The sequence below is a fragment of the Eubalaena glacialis genome, chromosome 9 (genome assembly GCF_028564815.1).
Source record: "Eubalaena glacialis isolate mEubGla1 chromosome 9, mEubGla1.1.hap2.+ XY, whole genome shotgun sequence".
Classification (NCBI taxonomy): domain Eukaryota; kingdom Metazoa; phylum Chordata; class Mammalia; order Artiodactyla; family Balaenidae; genus Eubalaena; species Eubalaena glacialis.
The window spans coordinates 57,322,960-57,342,582 of NC_083724.1; the positions used below are offsets into that span (position 1 = coordinate 57,322,960).

General features: G+C 34.8%; 1 protein-coding gene across 1 annotated transcript in view; it reads right to left on the reverse strand.

Annotated features, from left to right (window-relative positions):
- Positions 1-270: 270 nt before the first annotated feature.
- The window catches only part of BRD10 (bromodomain containing 10), a 101,934-nt gene continuing 82,581 nt past the window's right edge, over positions 271-19,623 (reverse strand). The window contains exons 6-8 of the mRNA XM_061200406.1: positions 9,472-9,587; positions 5,270-5,460; positions 271-4,147 (exon numbers count right to left, since the gene is read on the reverse strand). Of these exons, the coding sequence (XP_061056389.1) occupies positions 504-4,147; positions 5,270-5,460; positions 9,472-9,587 (3,951 nt within the window). The 3' untranslated portion in view covers positions 271-503. The remainder of the gene's footprint in view (positions 4,148-5,269; positions 5,461-9,471; positions 9,588-19,623) is intronic.

The window sequence follows — 19,623 nt, forward strand, 5'->3', positions numbered from 1 at the left end:
TAAGGATTTAGGAATATGTACAATTTTACACAATGGACTGCATTTTCACAATGCATAAATATATATATATATATTTTTTCTTACAGAAATAAAAATAAGATTCCACTAAAGACACAGAATACCATATTGTAGAGCCACGCTGCAACAGTCCAAATTCAAGAAGAAACATGTCAATGCAAGTGTGCAAAAGCCTAGCTTACTCCAAACTAGTCAAATTTGACTTTGTTCAATTCATGTTATATAGGCAGGTAAGTCCTGACTGTCTATTTTAAACAAATAACCTTTGAAAACATACTCATACCAATGAGTGAAATGGAACAGATTTTTCCCTCCCCAAGAAAAACAAAGCCTTGTTGCAAGCTAATGAAAAGATACATCAAAACACACATACACACACACACAAACTATGTATAATATGTTTTCAACAGTATAATAAAGTTAAAATTTTTATGGGAGTCAAAACAATGCCCCATTATTTAAAAACTGGCTCGTTTAGTCTAAATTCAAGATGCAGCTGTGTCAGGCTTCTCTAAGCCAGATGACTGAAAAGCAGGGAAGACAGAGGCAGGATTTCGACTGGCGGATACAACAATTTGAGAGAGTGATGAAGAGAGTGAAGAAACCTTAGATGCTGGAGTATTTATGGTATTCAAAATGGCTCCTTCTGGGCTGACCAACAATTTTTTGACTGATGTATCCAAATGAAATACTGAAGTGCTACTTGGCAGTGAAGGATTACCAGAGCAAATGGCAGAAACCAAAGATGTCTTAGCCAAAAGAGTAGCTGGAGGAGACTTAATTACTGAAGTCAATGACACTGTTGGTGCAGGAGGTGGTACAGAACCTTCAGCAGCTGGGTTTATGATCTGTGGTGCTGCATGTACTGTGGGTAGAGAACTTGCATTCCCAAGAGAGTTTACAATTTTTGTAGAGCTTCTTAGAGAATGTTTCACAGGTTGCCCACTTAAAGAATTATTTGATGCTAGCGTGATCTTCTGGGCCAGGTTATCTACCGGTGTAGGCTGAATGCCTTGGCCACTGTTAAGAACTAAGGGAGGTCCGTATTTTGGATTAGTGGATATAAGGAGAACATGGCTGCCAGCTCCAAGACCTTGTGGTGGAACAATAAAGCGGGTTCCGTTAATCATGATTTGTGTGCCAGGTGCCAAAGGCGTACTGGTATTGATGACTATTTTTTGCTGAATACAAGGCTCACTGAACTGGCCCCCTGCCACACTAGTTACATTTGATGGTGCTGCACCAGTGTGAACGGCAGTGCCAGCTGGAGCAGAACTGTAACTGGGGGTTGATTTTACGAAAGCAGGGGACAGTTGCTGGTTTGGCAGAGAAGCAAAATTGGAAATGTTAATTCTTTTACCTGGATTCGGTGAAAGGGATGGAAATTCAGTTTGAGGTTTATTTGTGTTTATACTTGTTGGCACTGGAGTTGAAACCCCTGGTGACTGAAACTGGACGGAAGTCCGAGATTGTCTTTTAGAAAGAGATACAGAACGTGGGGCTCCTGGTACTGTTGCGGCTTGTGGAACTGTGTTGATTATTTTAGGGGATACAGTCACAGATGTAGGCAAGGCAACAGTAACAGGGATTTGCAAAGCTGATGTTAGACATTTAGGAGACACTGTTGGTTGTGTATTTGAAATCAGAACAGATGATGCAAGATGTCCTGTTTTCACAGTTGATATAGCCACAGTGTTTCCGAGATTTGACGTGCAAAGTCTATTTGACAAAATAGGCATAATTCTTGAAGAGGTATCATTTCCACTGACTAAAACAGGAGGTCGTGTCCCAACTGAGGCAGAGGTTGAGGTCACTGAAAGAGAACCCAAAGATACATTTGCTCCTGTTACTGAAAACATGTTTACTGTTCTTGAAGCAGAAACCACTGATTCATTAACAGGAGTAATATTTTGACTCACAAAATTTGAGCTTACTGGAATTGAATTACCACTTGTTGACAGTGGCAAAACATAGCCCTTGGTACTTTTTTCTTCTCCTTTTGGGGTTACATTTTGCAATAGGTTAATTGATGGTATAGCTGGCACACTGCCTGAAGTATTTACAATTGCTTGGCCTATGTTTAGCCCAATTTTCACATCTTTTATCTGAGACACAGTTGGTGACGAATTTATTTTTATTGGTGCTCCCACTGTAGATGGAATTAGTACTATCTGGGGCTGCTCTGGAGCCTTAACATATGTTTTACTCAAGGGAGGAGGAAGAGTTTGTTTTAATGGTTCTGCCACAATAGTTGGGGTTGAAGTGCCACTGGGAATTGCAGCATTAATAAAAACTAATTTCTGGGCAGAAACACCTGTAGATGTTGGTGCAGGTGCCACATTAATTGCAGTTCCACTGCCAGAAGAAAGAATAGATGGAGCTGACACCAGCATAAGTTTCTGAACTGGAGTCCCACTGACCATATCTTCATTTGTTGCTGCTGTTGCTTCTGATCTTGTAACAGGGTAACTTTTTGTGACATAATCTACTTGTTGCTGTTTAGCTGGTGTATGAATAACATTTGCATTGGTTTGTCCAAAATTTCCTGTTGATATGCTAATTACGCTTACTGAACTATTTGCTGTTGATGGTAGGAGAGTGCTAGAAGAAACAGAAGACTTTAAGGGAGAGGAGGGCATGTGTGAAGTTTTATCTATCATGTGCCCCAAATTACTACTGCAGGAAGGTTGGCTTAATGTAAATTTAAGATTTTTCCCCGTGGATGGATTAAAGCCAGCTGGAATGGAAACAGAAGTAGGTGCTTGGCCAAAAGGTGGGAGACTAGATGTAGCAGTTGTTCCAGCTACTGGTGAAAAAGCAGAGGATGATGAAGTTGTTGATTTTGGCACTAGAAATGCCTGAAGCTGAGGAGCAAAAGTAAAAACTGAACTTGAAGATAAACTATTGGATGAATTTTGATCTGGATTGGTCTGTACTTTTACAACTCCAGTGTTCCCACCTCGTGTCCTGACAAGAATTGACTGTGAATCTCTTATGCATACAGTTTTCAGCTCTTGCTTTGCTTCAGAAGAATCAGCAGTTTGTTGTGCAAAACAGTTGAGGGAACTACCTGGATTTGTAGATCCATTTAGTGTTGTTGCTGATGACTGAGGCTGAACTGTTGAGGAAATGGTGGGTGAAGCAATGGGCTGGGGGAATGCGGCTGCTGAAACTGCATTCTTGACTTTTCCTGCCTCACTCTGGCTAGTCTTAACTGGTGGTGTTAATAAATTACTTATGGAGGTTACAGGTGTCGAAGGCTGTGGTCTAGCATTACTCACATTTGACAAAGGTATAACTGTCTCGTTGAAAGCTGTATTAGGTAGTTGGGTAGAAACAGTTCCTGTTGGGTTGACAAGAACTGATGCTAAAGAAGAGTTTATATTTGCTGTCTGTGGGAAAGATGAACCATGTTGTTCTGTACCTTTTTGTTGAAGTGGTGGTATTTCTTTTGCAACTGCTTTCCCTTCCTTGTGCTGAATTACAAAATTCTTAGGCAGAATGAGAACCTGCTGCATGATTTTTTCTCCCGTTTTAGGATCCAGCATAGGTTGCATCTGAATCTTTACAGAGCTGTTATGAAGATCTATGGGCAACCACTGGCCACAGGGCATTTTGTATACCATCTGTAAAGGACCTTTTGTACTGGTGTGGCAGGTCAATGCTGGCTTTATGGGGCTTGCTTCTGGAGGAGATATAACTGGCTTTTCCACAGCAGGAGCACTTCTACCTGCGGAAGGGGGCAGTTGATTTGTTAAGGTCACTTTGTTCCCAATATTCTTTGCAAGCAAGGCCTGAATAGGTTTGGTCCCTTTCTGGAGAGTAGACACTGGTGTTGAATCCAATGAGGCAAATGACTCTGGAAACAGTGGCTCTGTATGCTTTGATTCATTCAAACAGTCAATTTGCATATCACCTTCTACAGTCTCAACTGTTGTCTCATTTGTGCTTAACTTTGCTTTCTTCCTTGGGGAAAGCTCTTTTGTGCTATCATCCAGATAATTAGTTTGTTTGGACTGTCGTTTAAGTGTTTTAGGCAGTGTCTTAGGTACATCTTTAGAAGGCAATTCTTTTTTCAGCAACTTGCTTCTGGCCATAGGTAAATCTATTTCTGACAATTTCATATCATCTGAAAATTATAAAACAAGCATTTTGTTTATATAAAACAGCAAAATAGCAATGGTAAGACCAATTATAAAAAAGAAAGTCAATCTTTGAACAAGCAATTTATTAAGAAACCTGTAAGGCGATTCAAAAGTCTCAGTACCACTGATGGAAATTAAGGTAAGGTGACCTTTGACATGGTAATCCTGACATTGTAACCATTCCCAAGAACAACATATTATTAATAAGGAAATTATTTTTGATAAAATTCTGCTGCCAATACAAGTGTAAAAGGAAAGTTTACATCTTTTAAAGAGATACTCAAGACAGCAATAGGGCTCAGAATTTAGATTTGGAAAGGAATCTAGTTCTCTCCTTCTAGATAGGGAAACCTTCCTATCAAAGAGAGATGGTTCTCCATATTTTCTATTTTTAGAGAGAGACTCTAAGGAATAAAAAATGTCCATATTTTTCTGGTGTTTAATTATTCCTACAGTAAAAAATTTATATTCATATCTGATCAAACTGGGTTTATGAGAAGTTACTCTTTTTCAATTCACCAGACATGGAAAACAATAGGTTAATACATTTCTAACCACAAATTTTTATACCTCTTAGTTAACTAAAGAAAGTTATTTAACTAGATTTATAGAATAAAATAATCTGATAAGTTGAAATGAATTACAGATCATCTAATCCAGCCTCCTTATAAGAATGAGGTGTCCACTCTGGTCTTATTAGGCCATCAACCTTGATCATTCCTCATAAAAAAAAAAAAAAATCTTCACAATTATTAGGGACTTGACAAGTTCCATTTAAAGCAAACATCAGAAATAGTGCTTAAAAAATAATAATAATAAAAAGAAAAGGCTAAACCTATTTCAAAGGGACTGCATATCAGTGATGTGTGGTCTGTAATGAGCAATAACAAGCCTACAGTTTGGAGTTGGGCACTGACTCCAGAAACTCCTAGAACAGTAATAATGACTCCAAAGAACCTTTAATAAGACATTAGTACACCTTCAAACATAACAGATTTCCCCAATCAATGAACTTCATTAACCAGATTATCCTTTATCTCCACAAAAGATACTAAAATTTCTCTTTGTGCTTTTAGTGTTGATTTAAAGAAAGTTTGAACGCCTACCTGAATCAAAATGGTCCTTCTCCAGGATATCTAGAGGTTCTGTGGTGTCTATAGACTTGCTACTGAGTTCTACTTTTGGAGATTCTTTTCCAGGATCTCCTTCACCTTCTTCAGCAGTCCACGGTTCTCCAGTAAATTTATCGTGATCAGGCTGTCTTCTGAAATCATCATAGTCTTTCTTTAGGCGACTCCTGAAGAAAAATATTCGACACAACAAACAATACGTACGTATTGAACTCTTGGAAGCTAAAGTAACTTCTAACATTTTAAGCTATATTTTAGTATTTTCAATTAAGTCACTAAACCTATGTTTTAACCAAGTGTGTCTAAGATGCCAATGACTATTGTTCAAGAAGACAAAACACAGGGTGTAGGCATAAGAAACTTAAAAAATTATATCTGCAATTTCAGAATAAAGTGTTCAAACATACACCTATTTGTCTTTCTAAAGGCTGCTGTTAGACCTATTAAATGTGAAAAAGGTAATTTTTTTTCTAGCTGCACTGATAGAAATAGATTTGAGATAGTCTTAAAATTGCTGATTATAATATAGTTTAAAAGGTCATTTAAAAGAGTTAATCAGAAAGTTCTAAGAAACAGTGTGTATTATTTTTGACTATTACACAAAGAGTTAACAAACAAAAACAATCCATCATTTAATCCTGAGAGCAATCATATCTAAACCTTTGGGTCTCACTAGAAATTATTTTTTTTAATTAAGCATAGGGAAACAAAGCTGAAAAGTGATCTTTCAGAGATCCTTTTCACATAAAAACATAATACCTATGTTTCTATAACACTAAGAGAGATAGAAACATTTCCAAATGATTACATGATATTTTAGAGATCCTTTATTATTCATTTGTTTTCAACTGAGTTTCTCTATTTTACTTTTACCCTTTGTTTATTTTTGTTTGTTTAAAAAAAATCTGAACATACATTCTCCAATTTACTTTTGCTACAAATTCCTATCTGTTTGGGACTTCCCTGGCGGTCCAGTGGTTAGGACTTCGCCTTCCAATGCAGGGGGAGTGTGTTCGATCCCTGGTCAGGGAGCTAGGATCCCACATGCCTCGCAGCCAAAAAGCCAAAACACAAAACAGAAGCAACGCTGTAACAAATTCAATAAAGACTTTGAAAATGGTCCACATCAAAAAAAAAAAAAAAATTCCTATGTGTGCATATTGGAGTTTAAATCTCACCTCTGTCACTTAACAGTTGTAAGACTTTGGGCAAGTTCCTTAAACTTTCTAAGCATCAGTTTACTTATTTGTACAATGAGGATAATAATAGCACTTACTTCATAGTTTGTGTGGCACATAAATATTCAATAAATGTTAGTTAATAATACTCAATTTATTTATCTTTCAATTATTGCTTAAGGGTTTTATAGAGCAGATGAGGGCTGTAAGATACTAGAGTGGGTTACCAAAGGATAACTGTAAAATTAATTTCATTTTAGAAATATCTATATGGGGGTAGTATAATGTTCCTCCCTTCTCAGTCTTCTCACCTCAGCTAATGACTTTGCTCCTTATTTCAGGGAAAATGGAAGCAATCAGACAAGAACTCTCATATGCTCACACCTCGTCTGCAACTTAAGACCTTCATCTGTACTCATATTCTCCATCTTCCTACCTAAGCTAACCCTTCCAACTTACGCATCTTCTCTCACCTAGTCAAGAATGTCACTCAACCAAACATCCCTTCCATTGTCTGAGTTCATTTTTGCCTCTCTATTCAATCACTTCCACCAGTATACAAACATGTTATTTCTCCCATTAATAAAAACAAATGACCCAACTTGACTCCAACTTGTCCTTCCAGGTACTGCCCTATTTCTCTGCTCTACTTTTATAGAAAAACTCCAATTCCTCACCCCTAATTCTCTTGAACAGACTCCTTAGACTTTTACCCACATCTGTATCAACACAGCTCATCAATGATATTGCCAAATTTAACAATGAATTCTCGTCCTCATCTTCCTCAATCCATCATGAGCAGCCTCCTTTTTAAAACATCTTCTTTACCTGGTTTCTAAGACACCACTCTTGGTTATGCTCCTACCTTGCTGAATACTCCTTCTCAGTCAGTTCTGCTGAGTCCTACCATCTCCATCACCTCTAACTGTTGGAATGGCCCAGGGTTCAGTCTCTCTTATCTATGCTCATATACTAGGTGATTTCTACCATCTCACAGCTTAAATATAATCTATATCCTGACAACCCCCAAATTTATACCTCCAGCCTGGCTTACTCCCTTTAACTGGGACTCATATGCTAAACTGCCTACTCAGTAACTCCAATTAGACATCTGAAAGGCGTATCAAACTTAACATGTTGAAATCCAAACTCCTGAATCCACCCCCTCCCCAAAACTACTTCTTTGTTTCCCCTATCTCAGCTAATGGCAATTGCATTATTCCAGTTGTTTAGATAAAAAATATTAGGCACCATCTTTTTCTCCTCATTTTTTCTGACACTCCATATGCAAGCCTTAAGGAAATTCTACCAGTCCTACTTTCAAGATCTATCCAGAATCCAAGCACTCCTTGCCGTCTGCATTGCTACTATCATGGTCCAAGCCACTGTCATTTTTTGCCTGGACTACTACTATAGTGTAACTGACTTCCCTGCCTTTATCATCATCCCACACTACACTATCTCAACAGAACAGGCAGAGCGAGTGCTTTAAAACATAAGTCAGATCATGTACTTCCTCTGTTTAAAGCTCTTCAATGGCTTCTCATCTCAGAGTAAAAGCCAAAATCCTTAAACATGTACATGATCTGGCTACCTTTCCCTATACTTCTCTGACTCTTGACTCTTACCACTTTCCTCCTCACTCACTCAGCTCTGGTTATTCTTGCCCCTTTGCATTTCCTATGAATGGCAATCATGCTTTTAACCTTAGGGCTTCTACATCTTCTTTTCCCTTAGATATCCACTTGGCTCTCTCCCCTATTTCCTTCAGGTCTCTTTTCAAACATCAACTCATCAGGGAAGTGTTCCCCAACACCCTGGTAAATGAGCAATCATTATCCCATCCAAACTAAGCATTTCTTATTCCCCTTAACCTGCTTCATTTTTCTTCACAGCACTTATCACCATCTGACATTTGAGTTTGTCTGTCTGAACAGACTTATAACTAGTAAGGAAACTGAATCAATAATCAAAAAAATCTCTAAACATTTCTCCAAAGATATATAAATTGCCATAAGCACATGAAAAAACACTCAATTTCACTAATCATTAGGGAAATGCAAATCCAAACTACAATGATTACCACCTCATATTCATTAGGATGGCAATTAAAAAAAAAGAAAATAACAAATGTTGGTGAGGATGTGGAGAAGCTGGAACTCTTGTAACTGTTGGTGGGAATGTAAAATTGTACGGTCACTGTAGAAAACAGTATGGTAGTTCCTCAAAAAATTAAAAACAGAATTAACATATTCCTCTTCTAGGTATACACCCCAAAATTTGAAAGCAGGGTCTTGGATATTTGTACACCCATGTTCATAGCAGCATTATTCATAATAGCTAAAACATGAAAAGCCTCCCAAATGCCCATTACAGATGAATGGATAAGCACAATGTGGTATATGCATAAAATGCAATATTATTCAGCCTTTAAAAGGAAGTAACTTCTGACATATGCTGCAATATGGATGAACCCTGAGAACATTATGCTAAGTGAAATAAAGCCAGTCACAAAAAGACAAATATTTTGTACTATATGAGGTACTTAGTCAAAATCATAGATACAGAAAGTAGAAGGGTGGTTGCCACGGGATGGGGGGAAGGGGGGAATGGGGAGTTATCGTTCAACAGGTATAGCATTTCAGTTTCACAAGATGAAGTTCTGGAGATGGATGGGGTAACAGTGACAAAACATCATGAATGTATTTAATATCACTGAACAGTACACTTAAAACTAGTTAAGATGGTAAATTTTATTTGTGCATTTTACCACAATGAAAAAAAAATGGGGGAGAAAAAAGAATATAAACCACACAGTAAGAGTTTTGTTTAATCAACAGTACTTTGTCAGGGCTTAGGAGGTACCTTGTACACAGTAGGTACTCAAAAATATCTGAATTACAAATCAATGGAAAACTATACTAAATGGTACAAGGACACCTTCCATAATCATAAAGTAAGAGCCTTAAAAAGTAAAACAGATAATAAAGCTTGATTTACCTGTTTCTTTGAAAAGCTTTCATTAACTTTGGTTCCCATGGCAGCAATTCATTTAAAAGACGTATCAATGTACTATGCAATTCTTTTACAGCTTGCCTCCGATGATACCATTTGCCCTAAAAAACACAATTTTATAAGTAAATTCCTTAGACTTAATCCAAAAGTAAACGCCAAGACTTATTTTCTGAGTAAAAAACAAAACAAAATGCCAATACCCATCAAATAAGTACATATCTCTTCTTCAGAAGGTTGCAGCAAGGAGGAAAATATCCTATAATAAATCTTCTTTGATATACTTTAAAGATTCTCAACTCTACAGGAGAAATCTAAAACCCATTTAATTAAACCAGGAGATAAAAAATTTTTTAAAAGTTTTTAATTGGGTCAATTATAAACATTTTTATAAATCACTAAAACACATGTAAAGATACAAACATTTATATAACTATGTAAATAACATTGCTCACTTCTGTAAAGTTTCTGTAATTTTTCCAAAACAGTGGGGAAAAAAAAGAGAGAAAGCCTGAATTGTTATCCTATTCAAAAGCCATCTTAACAAACTTCCTTAGGAAATTTTACAATTATTTTCTTTAAAAATGTTTCCAGCACAGAAAAGCAAACAACTGGTCACCATTTTCAATACTATCATGCTATACTAACGGTTAATTTCTGACGTGCCCTCCATTTGCTAAGTATTATCCTAAGTATTTCATTCATACTTGGAGAGAAAGAGACAGAGAGAGAGAGAGAGAGAGAGACAGACGGAGAGGGAGGGAGGGAGGAAGGGAGGGAGAGAGAGATCGAGTGAGCATGAGAGTTCACATATACTAGCAGTTATAAAAGCCCTCTGAAGTGTGTGCATTTTTAGTCTTATTTAACAAATGATGAAACTAAGGCTCAGAGAGATTAAATGACTTGTTAAAGGTTCTCTGACTTGAACCCAGATCTGCCTGTTGGTGAAGTCCAAGTTCTTTAGAACTAATTACATCACTGCCTCTTAAAAACTGTATTACATAAATTCGATCTGACACAGGTTATAAAACCTCTAGTAAAGATACATTTCATCAGTACCCATAAAATTACTTGAATACCATAGGAACAGGAAGATTACAGAAGTTATATCTTTAGGTAGCCAACTCCCCCTTCTCCACAATGTTAGTTTACACCAGCTATCCACATCACCACCACCACCATCACTATAGTCACTTACTGTTATATAACCAAGTTGTATTTCTTTTTTATTTGGTAACAGCTTTGAGATATAATTTACATACCATATAGTCCACTCATTTTATTTCTTTTATAACAAAAGGCACACAACTATATATGTTACAGATCACATTTAACCTGCATAAAATTAGATTTCACCCCACAGGAACTCTGAGTCAATTTGCATATAGGTAAAACATTAAGGCAGAAAAATAACCACTCCCTAGAGCAAAGCATATTCTAAAATCTGTGCATAAATTTCCCAACTTTATATATATCTAAAACTTTTCCTTTTGTCATGGAAATTTTAGACACATACAAAACTAAGTGATCAATAACACTGTATTTCCTACTCCTGAAAATTTTGTGCTTTAAACCAACACAATGTTTATGCACATAAAAATAAACATTTCTAACTGAGGTTTTTATACTTCAGAAGGGAAATTGTTCATTAGAAGAGTAGGAAGAGGTGAGATTATATGTGCATGTGCTCATAATGAATACGGAACCTAGGCTCACTGACTAATTTTTGTGTCTTCTCAGTGGCATAACAAATTATAGTATTGTGAAAAAATTTCAAGAAAAGTAACTTTTATTTCATATAATACACTAACCTGAAGAGACTCTCCATCTTGTCAAAAGCATTCTAAAAGGACCCAACTAACAATGAGTTATACCTCAAAAGTTTATTTTTCTCAAAGAAATGTTATGAGATAGTATAAAGTGCATATTCTAACCCATGAAAACAAAACTATTAGATTATAAATAATAAAACTGAGCAAGAAATAACTTTCATCTATGGAAAGCTATTTGAGGAAGATGAAAAGGCAGGTAACAGCTACCATAAATCCTTTTCAGAATGAGGTAAGATTTTGTTTCAATAAAAAATAGAAGATAGTAGATGGAGATTTTTCCCTTTAACAAGGCATATCAACAACATTATTTTTTTCTACATATCAACTTCTATTTGGCTCAAAAATGAAATGGTGATGGTGGAAATAAACTTTTCCTAATCTAAAGAGAGCAGAAAGAGGTAATGAATGAAGGTGGGGAGAATATTCTCTTCATGGTATAATTAACTGGAAAAGCATTAAAGGATTAGGGGGCGCCAGGCATGCTGAATTCCTTATTAACTGGGAGTTATATGGGGAAGAATTACAGATGCAGAGTTAACCTGGGCAGTACGGTGGCTGTATGGATTAGTGTGGTGGTGATGAGGTAGGGAATACAGAACTATCAGTGTTATGGGACTTTTAGGACTAGGTAGATGAAGCACGGGAAGGGAAGACTGTGTAACTGGATACTACTTAAAGCCATTTATCAACTCTGTTTGTGTCTCTACTAAATTACAACATTAATTTTTATAGGAGAGAGTTTTAAAAATATTAGGAAAATTTTACCTTTTGATTTTATTTTGGTTACTAAATTTTAATTAATCCAATGCCCAGAAAATATACTACTGAACAGGAGGGGTCATATAAATCAATCAGAGAATAGAGTCCTAACTTCCATATAACTCTGTTTTACCCACTGACCTGTTTGTAAATGTCTAAGGCCTTCAACTTTATGTATGTTTTTTGGCCTTCTTCCCCTTCTTTATACTGCATATTCTCAACTTGGGGTAGTGATGGTATGGTATCTCATTTATATTTGAAAATGCCTATCTAATCATTCTGTATTTGAAAAACAAACAAAAAGTTTATTATTTTCATAACACAAATTATAGAAAGTAAAGGCTGATAAAATGTTTTGACTAGAAGATACATATAAAGGATACGATGACCTCAACAAAGGGCATCCCTATACCTGCCATGGGGTATGTGTGTCATCTATCAAAAGGGGGCATAGGTTTAAAAAAGTTCAGAATCACTGCTCCAGGACTGGTGTTTGAGGTAGTAAGGTACTTTAATCACTTGACAGTAAAAGAGAAACTCATACTGCTTCTTTCGTTTATTATTTCTTTGGTCAATACAATCCAAATGGAAATAAAATAATATGTCCCTTTCTACCTAGTGCTGGTCTCAGAGTGTCACAGTACACAATGGAACTAACGTAGAGAAGTTATGAATTTTTAAATGAAGTTAGTCAAATGGTAATAATCTGCTTTAACTTGGATCTAATATAAAAATCTATTTAAAATCAAACAAAATATTTCCTGAACTTTAAATCAGATCATTAGCAATAGCTTTCCTGACTGATCAACTTTATTTATATACACAGGTAAAGGAAAAACTATCATGTTTCTTCTAGGATGAAATTATTAAAGCTAAAAGGGAACTCAGAGGACATAATTTTACAGAAGGAAAGTGTCTAAAGTAAACAGAGAAGTACTTGTAGGTGGAAGAAGACTTTAGAATTCTAGATCTCCCGAATGCTAAAATCCACTTTCCTTCCACTACACAATGCCATCTCTCATGGGCTACACACAGACAATTCCTAAAGAAGAAGAGACTGTACTGTGTAAGTTCCTATATTTACATGTAGGTATCTCTGTAATGCAAACATTAAAATCTCTAAAATTTACTTTGTTTCATTTGTTTAATTACAGTAGTACTTAAGACTATGGTGATCTAAAGTTTAAAAGTGAATTAAAAAAACAAGGAAAACAGCAAGTTCCCCATCTTCAAACACGTAAGAGAGAATATGGATATAATGAAAATCAGAAAGGCTCTTACAGTCTTTATCTGCACTGATCAATACAGAATCAAAGAAAGTAGATAGAAAGATTAAGTAAATGGTTATTTGTAGAACAGTGTTATAATTGTTTCTCTAATAAAAAATACATTTAATAAGCTTTACGTATATGAATTTAGTGCTGACTTTTCTTTATAAACAGGTATGTGAATATGGGGATAAATGAACAATTTTTGGTATCAGAATTCTCACTATTTTCACGGACAAAAATTTTTTTCTAAAATAATCCCAATGCATTATGTGAACTTAATAATTCAAACATTTACTGAAGGTCACTTTGAAAAGAAGAGAGTAATATATTTTTCTTTTATAAATTTACTATGAAATTTAACATAAAATAAAGTATGAATTCAAACATACACCAGGGAACCAAAGGTATACAATACGGTCTAAATTTGAGGCTTACCTTTCAATACTTTCTCAGCCAATGTCCACAGCAGCTGCAGATTGCCAGCTCCCTTTCCATGAGATGCCCCACTGTCAAACACTAAAGGTTTTATAACCTCATAGGGATTACTACAATAAGGAGCTGGTCTATGGCTACAAGATAAGTCCTTTATTATATTATGCAGTTTTGTAAGTTTTTGAATGTGATAGGTTAATAACCTAAGGAACCATAAGAGAAAAGAAACTTTAAAAAAACTTACAAAACTACACAATATTGTAAAATGAAAAGTTGAGTCTATGTGTGTGAAATGAGTGGGGAGGGAAACTTACCTTACAACTAAAGAAAAACTCCATTCTGCTGCAGTAATCGGGTATGACAGCACCAGCATAATGCTGGCTGGGGTGTTGCAAGGAGAGGGAGTTGGCAATCTACTGATGCTGGGGACACTGAACATCTAGAAGGAAGAAAAGAGGAAAACAAATAAATTCCACGTTTATTAAATGTCTCATTACCATGGATCTTTTGCACATTTTAATAAGTTTAGATGCTTTGAGTATTAAACTTAGGTGAAAGTAATTTGTTTACACAAATCATTCTGTTACTTATATAGATTTTCTTATAACACTATATCTAAACAAAATAGGTATCAACAGTTATATGAAGAAAAGATTAACATCACATATAAATATGCAAAGAATGCTTTTTTAAATTGAAAGGGTATTATTGTGAAGATGATAAAAAAGATAATTTTTATGTACAAAACATAATATATATGAAAAAAGCATCAGTGCTCTTTTTCTACATGCTTTTACTTACAAATATGTTGTTACAGCACAGAAACAGGGATCATATGACAAAATATTTTTTGTTACAGGCTTGGTTCTTGTCACAGACATAAATCACATGGTGGAAAGGGATTAGATAATAATACATCATGCTTTTCAAATAAAATTCAAATAACTTTTAGAAAAGCCAAATGAATTTGTCTGCAAAGATGTCTCATTTAAAATCACTAGCAATATCCAAAGGTAGGTTACAAATAATTTAAATGCAAATGTATAAAAACACAGCACAAATCAAATTAACTATATTTAAGCATGTTAATAATCTATTTATTTGGCATTCTCCTTAGTCTAAGTAATATTAAGTGAAAAGGTAATAAGTATTTACTTTTTTTTTTTCTTATTGCTCACCTAAAGAAATTACTACTATATTAGTATATTCCTGCATATTCACAGTTTTGGGGGTAAAACACTGCATTCATCTTGTTGGTATACAGTCCCTTGAAAAAGTACTAGTTAGACAGTATAGTGAAATGTTTGCATATTAATATGGAAAAAGTTAAAGAGTATTTTCACACTTTCAGAGGTTCTAATATGAACTATCCTATCATATACTAGTATTTTCTCTTTAGGTACTCTCATCCATTTTCTCTTAAGACTAATTCAATAGAAAAGGAAAGCATTTGTACTTTATTTTAAAGATATCCTACATTGCACAGCATGTACAACATTTCCATTATATTTCTAAATTAGCATTTAACTAGAAAGCATGAAGACACACAACTGCGTCAGTGATAATATTGGAAGTTTCAGTGTCATTTGACTTTGTATAGAGGGTGGACAGATCACATTCCCAGTGAGATAGTTACTATTACTGGGGAAGAAAATCTAATAATATGTATGTAACTGATGGTATGTAACCATTTTCATTCACAAAGAAGAAAAAATCCTGAACTAGGAATTAACTATTGGGTAAGTATCTGAATTTGATTCTTTTTAGTAAATTGGTGGTAACAAAGAAGTTAATAAAATTTTATCAAATCTATACCTGATATCAGAAAGGTGGCTTCTCAAGCAATTCACTGCACAATCTTAATCACTAAGTAATGTTACATATGGTATCATCAGAGCATAAAAAAGTCCATGTAAGTGAAATTAAGACTGGGAGTATCTTAAAAGCAGGGTCAGTATCCTACTTATTTTTACTTTCTCAGGCTCCATCACAATGCCTAGCAGAGAGCAGGCCCACAATAAGTATTCAAACTATAGAAGTAAATTTCTTAGCTTACTGAGATTTTCTACTTAGCTGCAAAAGATTTTAAAAAATTGATAGAAACGTTCCTAAAATATGTCTTCCAGATTTTCTGAGTACACAATGAATATAATTTAACTCTTGATGACTTGGATCATCATTATGAACAAGTTATTGTTTCATATTTTAAGGCAGTGACTGCAGGGTTTACAGGGCTATAACCTATGTCCCTATATTAAGTGGTTATTGATTACTAATAGTTTTGGACTCCTAAAGTCTGCTTTTGTAGATTTTTTCCTCAACTGTCTATTAGCACTTCATGCTACTGCCACTAAATCTGCCTTAAAGGGCCTTGTCCTAATTAAAAGCACCTGCTACAACTAGTTAGCATCATATCTTCATTGAAAGAAACTGTTCCATACAAGGATTTTTTCTATTTTAAAGTGCTAGAGATCCACATGTGGACTCTGGGCCTTCTATTTAGACTCCTTTTTATTCTCTGGTAGATTTGGGATTAATTTTCCTTCCATATATAATGTATCATTTTTACCCTTTTTACAGAGTCTGGTAAGATGGTAGGAAAGTTCTATTACTGTTCAATCTTCTCCATTTTTTGGATGGTATTCTTCCCTAGTTCACAAAAGGTTAAACTACCCTATCTTTAAATTTTAGGGGCTTTCCAAAGATTTTGATATCTTCTGTAATATAAAAAAGAGAATGATGTGAAGCTCATTTTTGGTCTTAAGCACCTCACGGATTTAAATTCAATTTTCCAGAACTCTTGCCACTGAAAGGCAGTAGAGTAACAATTAAATAGAAAATAATACAAATTTACTTGGGGCTTTGAAAAATATCTGGCATTTAGATTGTTACTTACATTTGAATAAGTGTGTGTGATATGTAATTCAAAAGAGTTTAAGGCAAAGAATAAAAGCCACACTATGAAGTTCTAATTATAGAAGGAGCTGTCACCTAGTTCAATTCTTCCTTGAAGCTCACTCCATGCTGGGAACACGCAGCATTAATTCTCTGGCTGATGTAAAAATACGAAACAACAGTTTTCCCTTTTAATTGGAACTTTTCTTAGAAGAAAAGAGGTGTTCAAATATTGTTTTTAAGAAAGTTTCCCTGATGGGATACAGACTATGCCACATTGCAGTAAGTTGAAACAGTGAGCGCTATTAACAAGAGTTAAAATTCAGTTCTTAGTTGAGCAGAGTAGTTATTAAATGTCAAAAAGAATGCCCCAAAGCAAGACTTACCATAAATAAATGAGGATAATGCATTTTCAGATAATTCAGTGACTACAGTCAATTGAAGTTTTGTCTTATCAGCCAGCTATTGTTCTGGTTCACATTTCCTGTCATCTAGTTCTCTTTTCTTACTATTATTTTGAACATGTCAGTTAATATTTGATTCTTCATAAAGTCCATAAAGTCCTACTCTCAAATAATATATTAACATGACATTAAGGGAAGTAAAGCAAGTGTCTAGAGTGTCTGGTGACCTCTGAATAAAAAAAATGGCTTGAAAATAAAAGATTAAGTCTTTTATAAAAGGACAGGAGTTAGCGCAACCAATCCTGATTAAAATTAAAAATTTATCCCCAGGATTGGCGATAAAAAGCTTAAGCTCTAAGGTGAATTCCTTGAGGATGAGGACTTTGTTTTAGTCTCTGAATTTCAACCAAGTTCCTTGGTATTATGCATAGTACACAGAAAACAATGAGGAAGTATTTGCCTAATGAATAAGACTAGAATATGACAGGTAGAGAAACTTATTTATTTTATTTGTTGTGCAGGGTTTCCAAAAGGTTATTTTAATTTTTTGAAAGCTTTAACTATGACAATTTAAAGACAGAGTGTTTTTCCCCCCACAGATGAGCTAGTTTTCAGTTTTGTTAACCATATAAAAAGATCTAGAATAAGAAAACAAGATACACAATGATGTAATTGCCAAAAACTTAAATAAAACTAATTAAAGGACAATTTAGATGTTGATGCAACCATATGTACAACTAAAGTCATTAAGTAAGTTAATTAGGGCATATTCAGGATTCTGAATGTATCTAAAGTTCCTTATACTGTAGTAAAATAGACTTTTTACTCTAAATAGATGGCTATAAAATAATTTTGATTTTATGCCTCACTGTGAGCAAATGGGATATGGAGAGAAGAGGGAAAAATCCCATAATCCTACACTATAATAGAGTAAAATTTCTTTGTCACAGGTGTTAGAAAATAAGATTAATGTATAATAATTTCTTTGCCTTATATCAAGCTTTTACTATACGCAACTATGATTTAGGGGTTCACATAAATTCATATAAGTGAAGTTTTATACATAATTTGACTATATTTTACCATTTACCTGTGTATTATTTCTTACTATATCTTCACTTTTTAAGAATATTTTCCATCATATTTTTAAAAATGAACAAAGAAAATACATATACAACCAATTTATAACTTCATTTCCTATAATGAAGGTAAAAGGTAAATGGTGACCATACTTAAAAGAGGCCATAAATCATAATGGATTGCAGACAGCTGAGATGGATCTGAAGCTAAGGTCAAGAATTCTTTTAACAATCTGAGAAAATCATAAACGGTAAAGGTTAATACTGACATTCACAAGTTCCATCAAATACAAGTCTTAATTAGAAATACATGATATGATAAAATGGTCTCAATCATGGAATCTGGCATATGATTTCATTGATTTCTACCTAAGTGTCAAAACATCAACTTGTGTTCTCCCCATAATAAGCTGGCAGCAGCAACTCATTATGAGAGACTAGGGCCCTGATCAAAAACAGGCATATGCCAGGGTTCTGCAGTCTCTGCACAACTGACATCTGAGGACAGATAACTATTTGCTGTGGGGGGCTGTCAGGTGCACTGTAGGATCATTACAATGTAGAATATTTTTAGCAGCACGGCTGGCCTCTATCCATTAAGTGCCAGTACCACCTCTTCAACTATGTCAATCAAAAATGTCTTCAGACATTGCCAAAGTCTCATAGCAGCGCTGGGCAGGGGTGGGGTGGGCAGAATCATTACTCACTGATAACCACCGGCTTTTACAAAACTCTGTGACCAAAAACTAGGGTGTCACTACCTCTGATCTAAGCTTCTGATTTCTCTAATGTTTGATCTAGCTAATGCACAGCCTGTGGTTAGGCAAGATAAGTGCTATTATTGTATTATGAATTTAAATTATTTTAAGAACATAATAGAGATTAATTTTATTCATGACTTGAAATTCCTTTCTAATTCTCTTAAACATGCCTTAAAAAAACATGCCTTTTGACATACTGTAATTATTATGCATATATTTTTTGGATGTTTAAAAAGTTTAACATTTCATGAATACTTCCATGTAGTAACAATGATCTACAAATATTTTATTTTACTAGCCATATGATATACCACTGTGTTAATATTATTGCTTGGTTAGTCATCTCCCTACTGTTGGACATACGGGCTTGTCCCAAATTTCTACTATTAGAGACAGTCTGCTGAACACACTATTGTGTAAATTACTTTTTTGGGGGGTAGGGGAGTAGGGTGAAAAATGGGGGAAAATAAAAGTTAAATATCAATTAGGATTATAGGATCAAAGAGTACAGGCAGTTTTATAGCTTTTCTTACATATTGAATATGAAATACAGAAATATTTGAAGTCTGTCTTAAAACTTGCTCAGTGTTGAGGTGCTTAACTGCTAAAAGGTGTATTAGAAAGATAGGGTATTATATTTTAAATTTTAGTTTATCTATATTGATAAGACTATCATTTATCATTTCATAATCCAGAAAAGGTTTCTT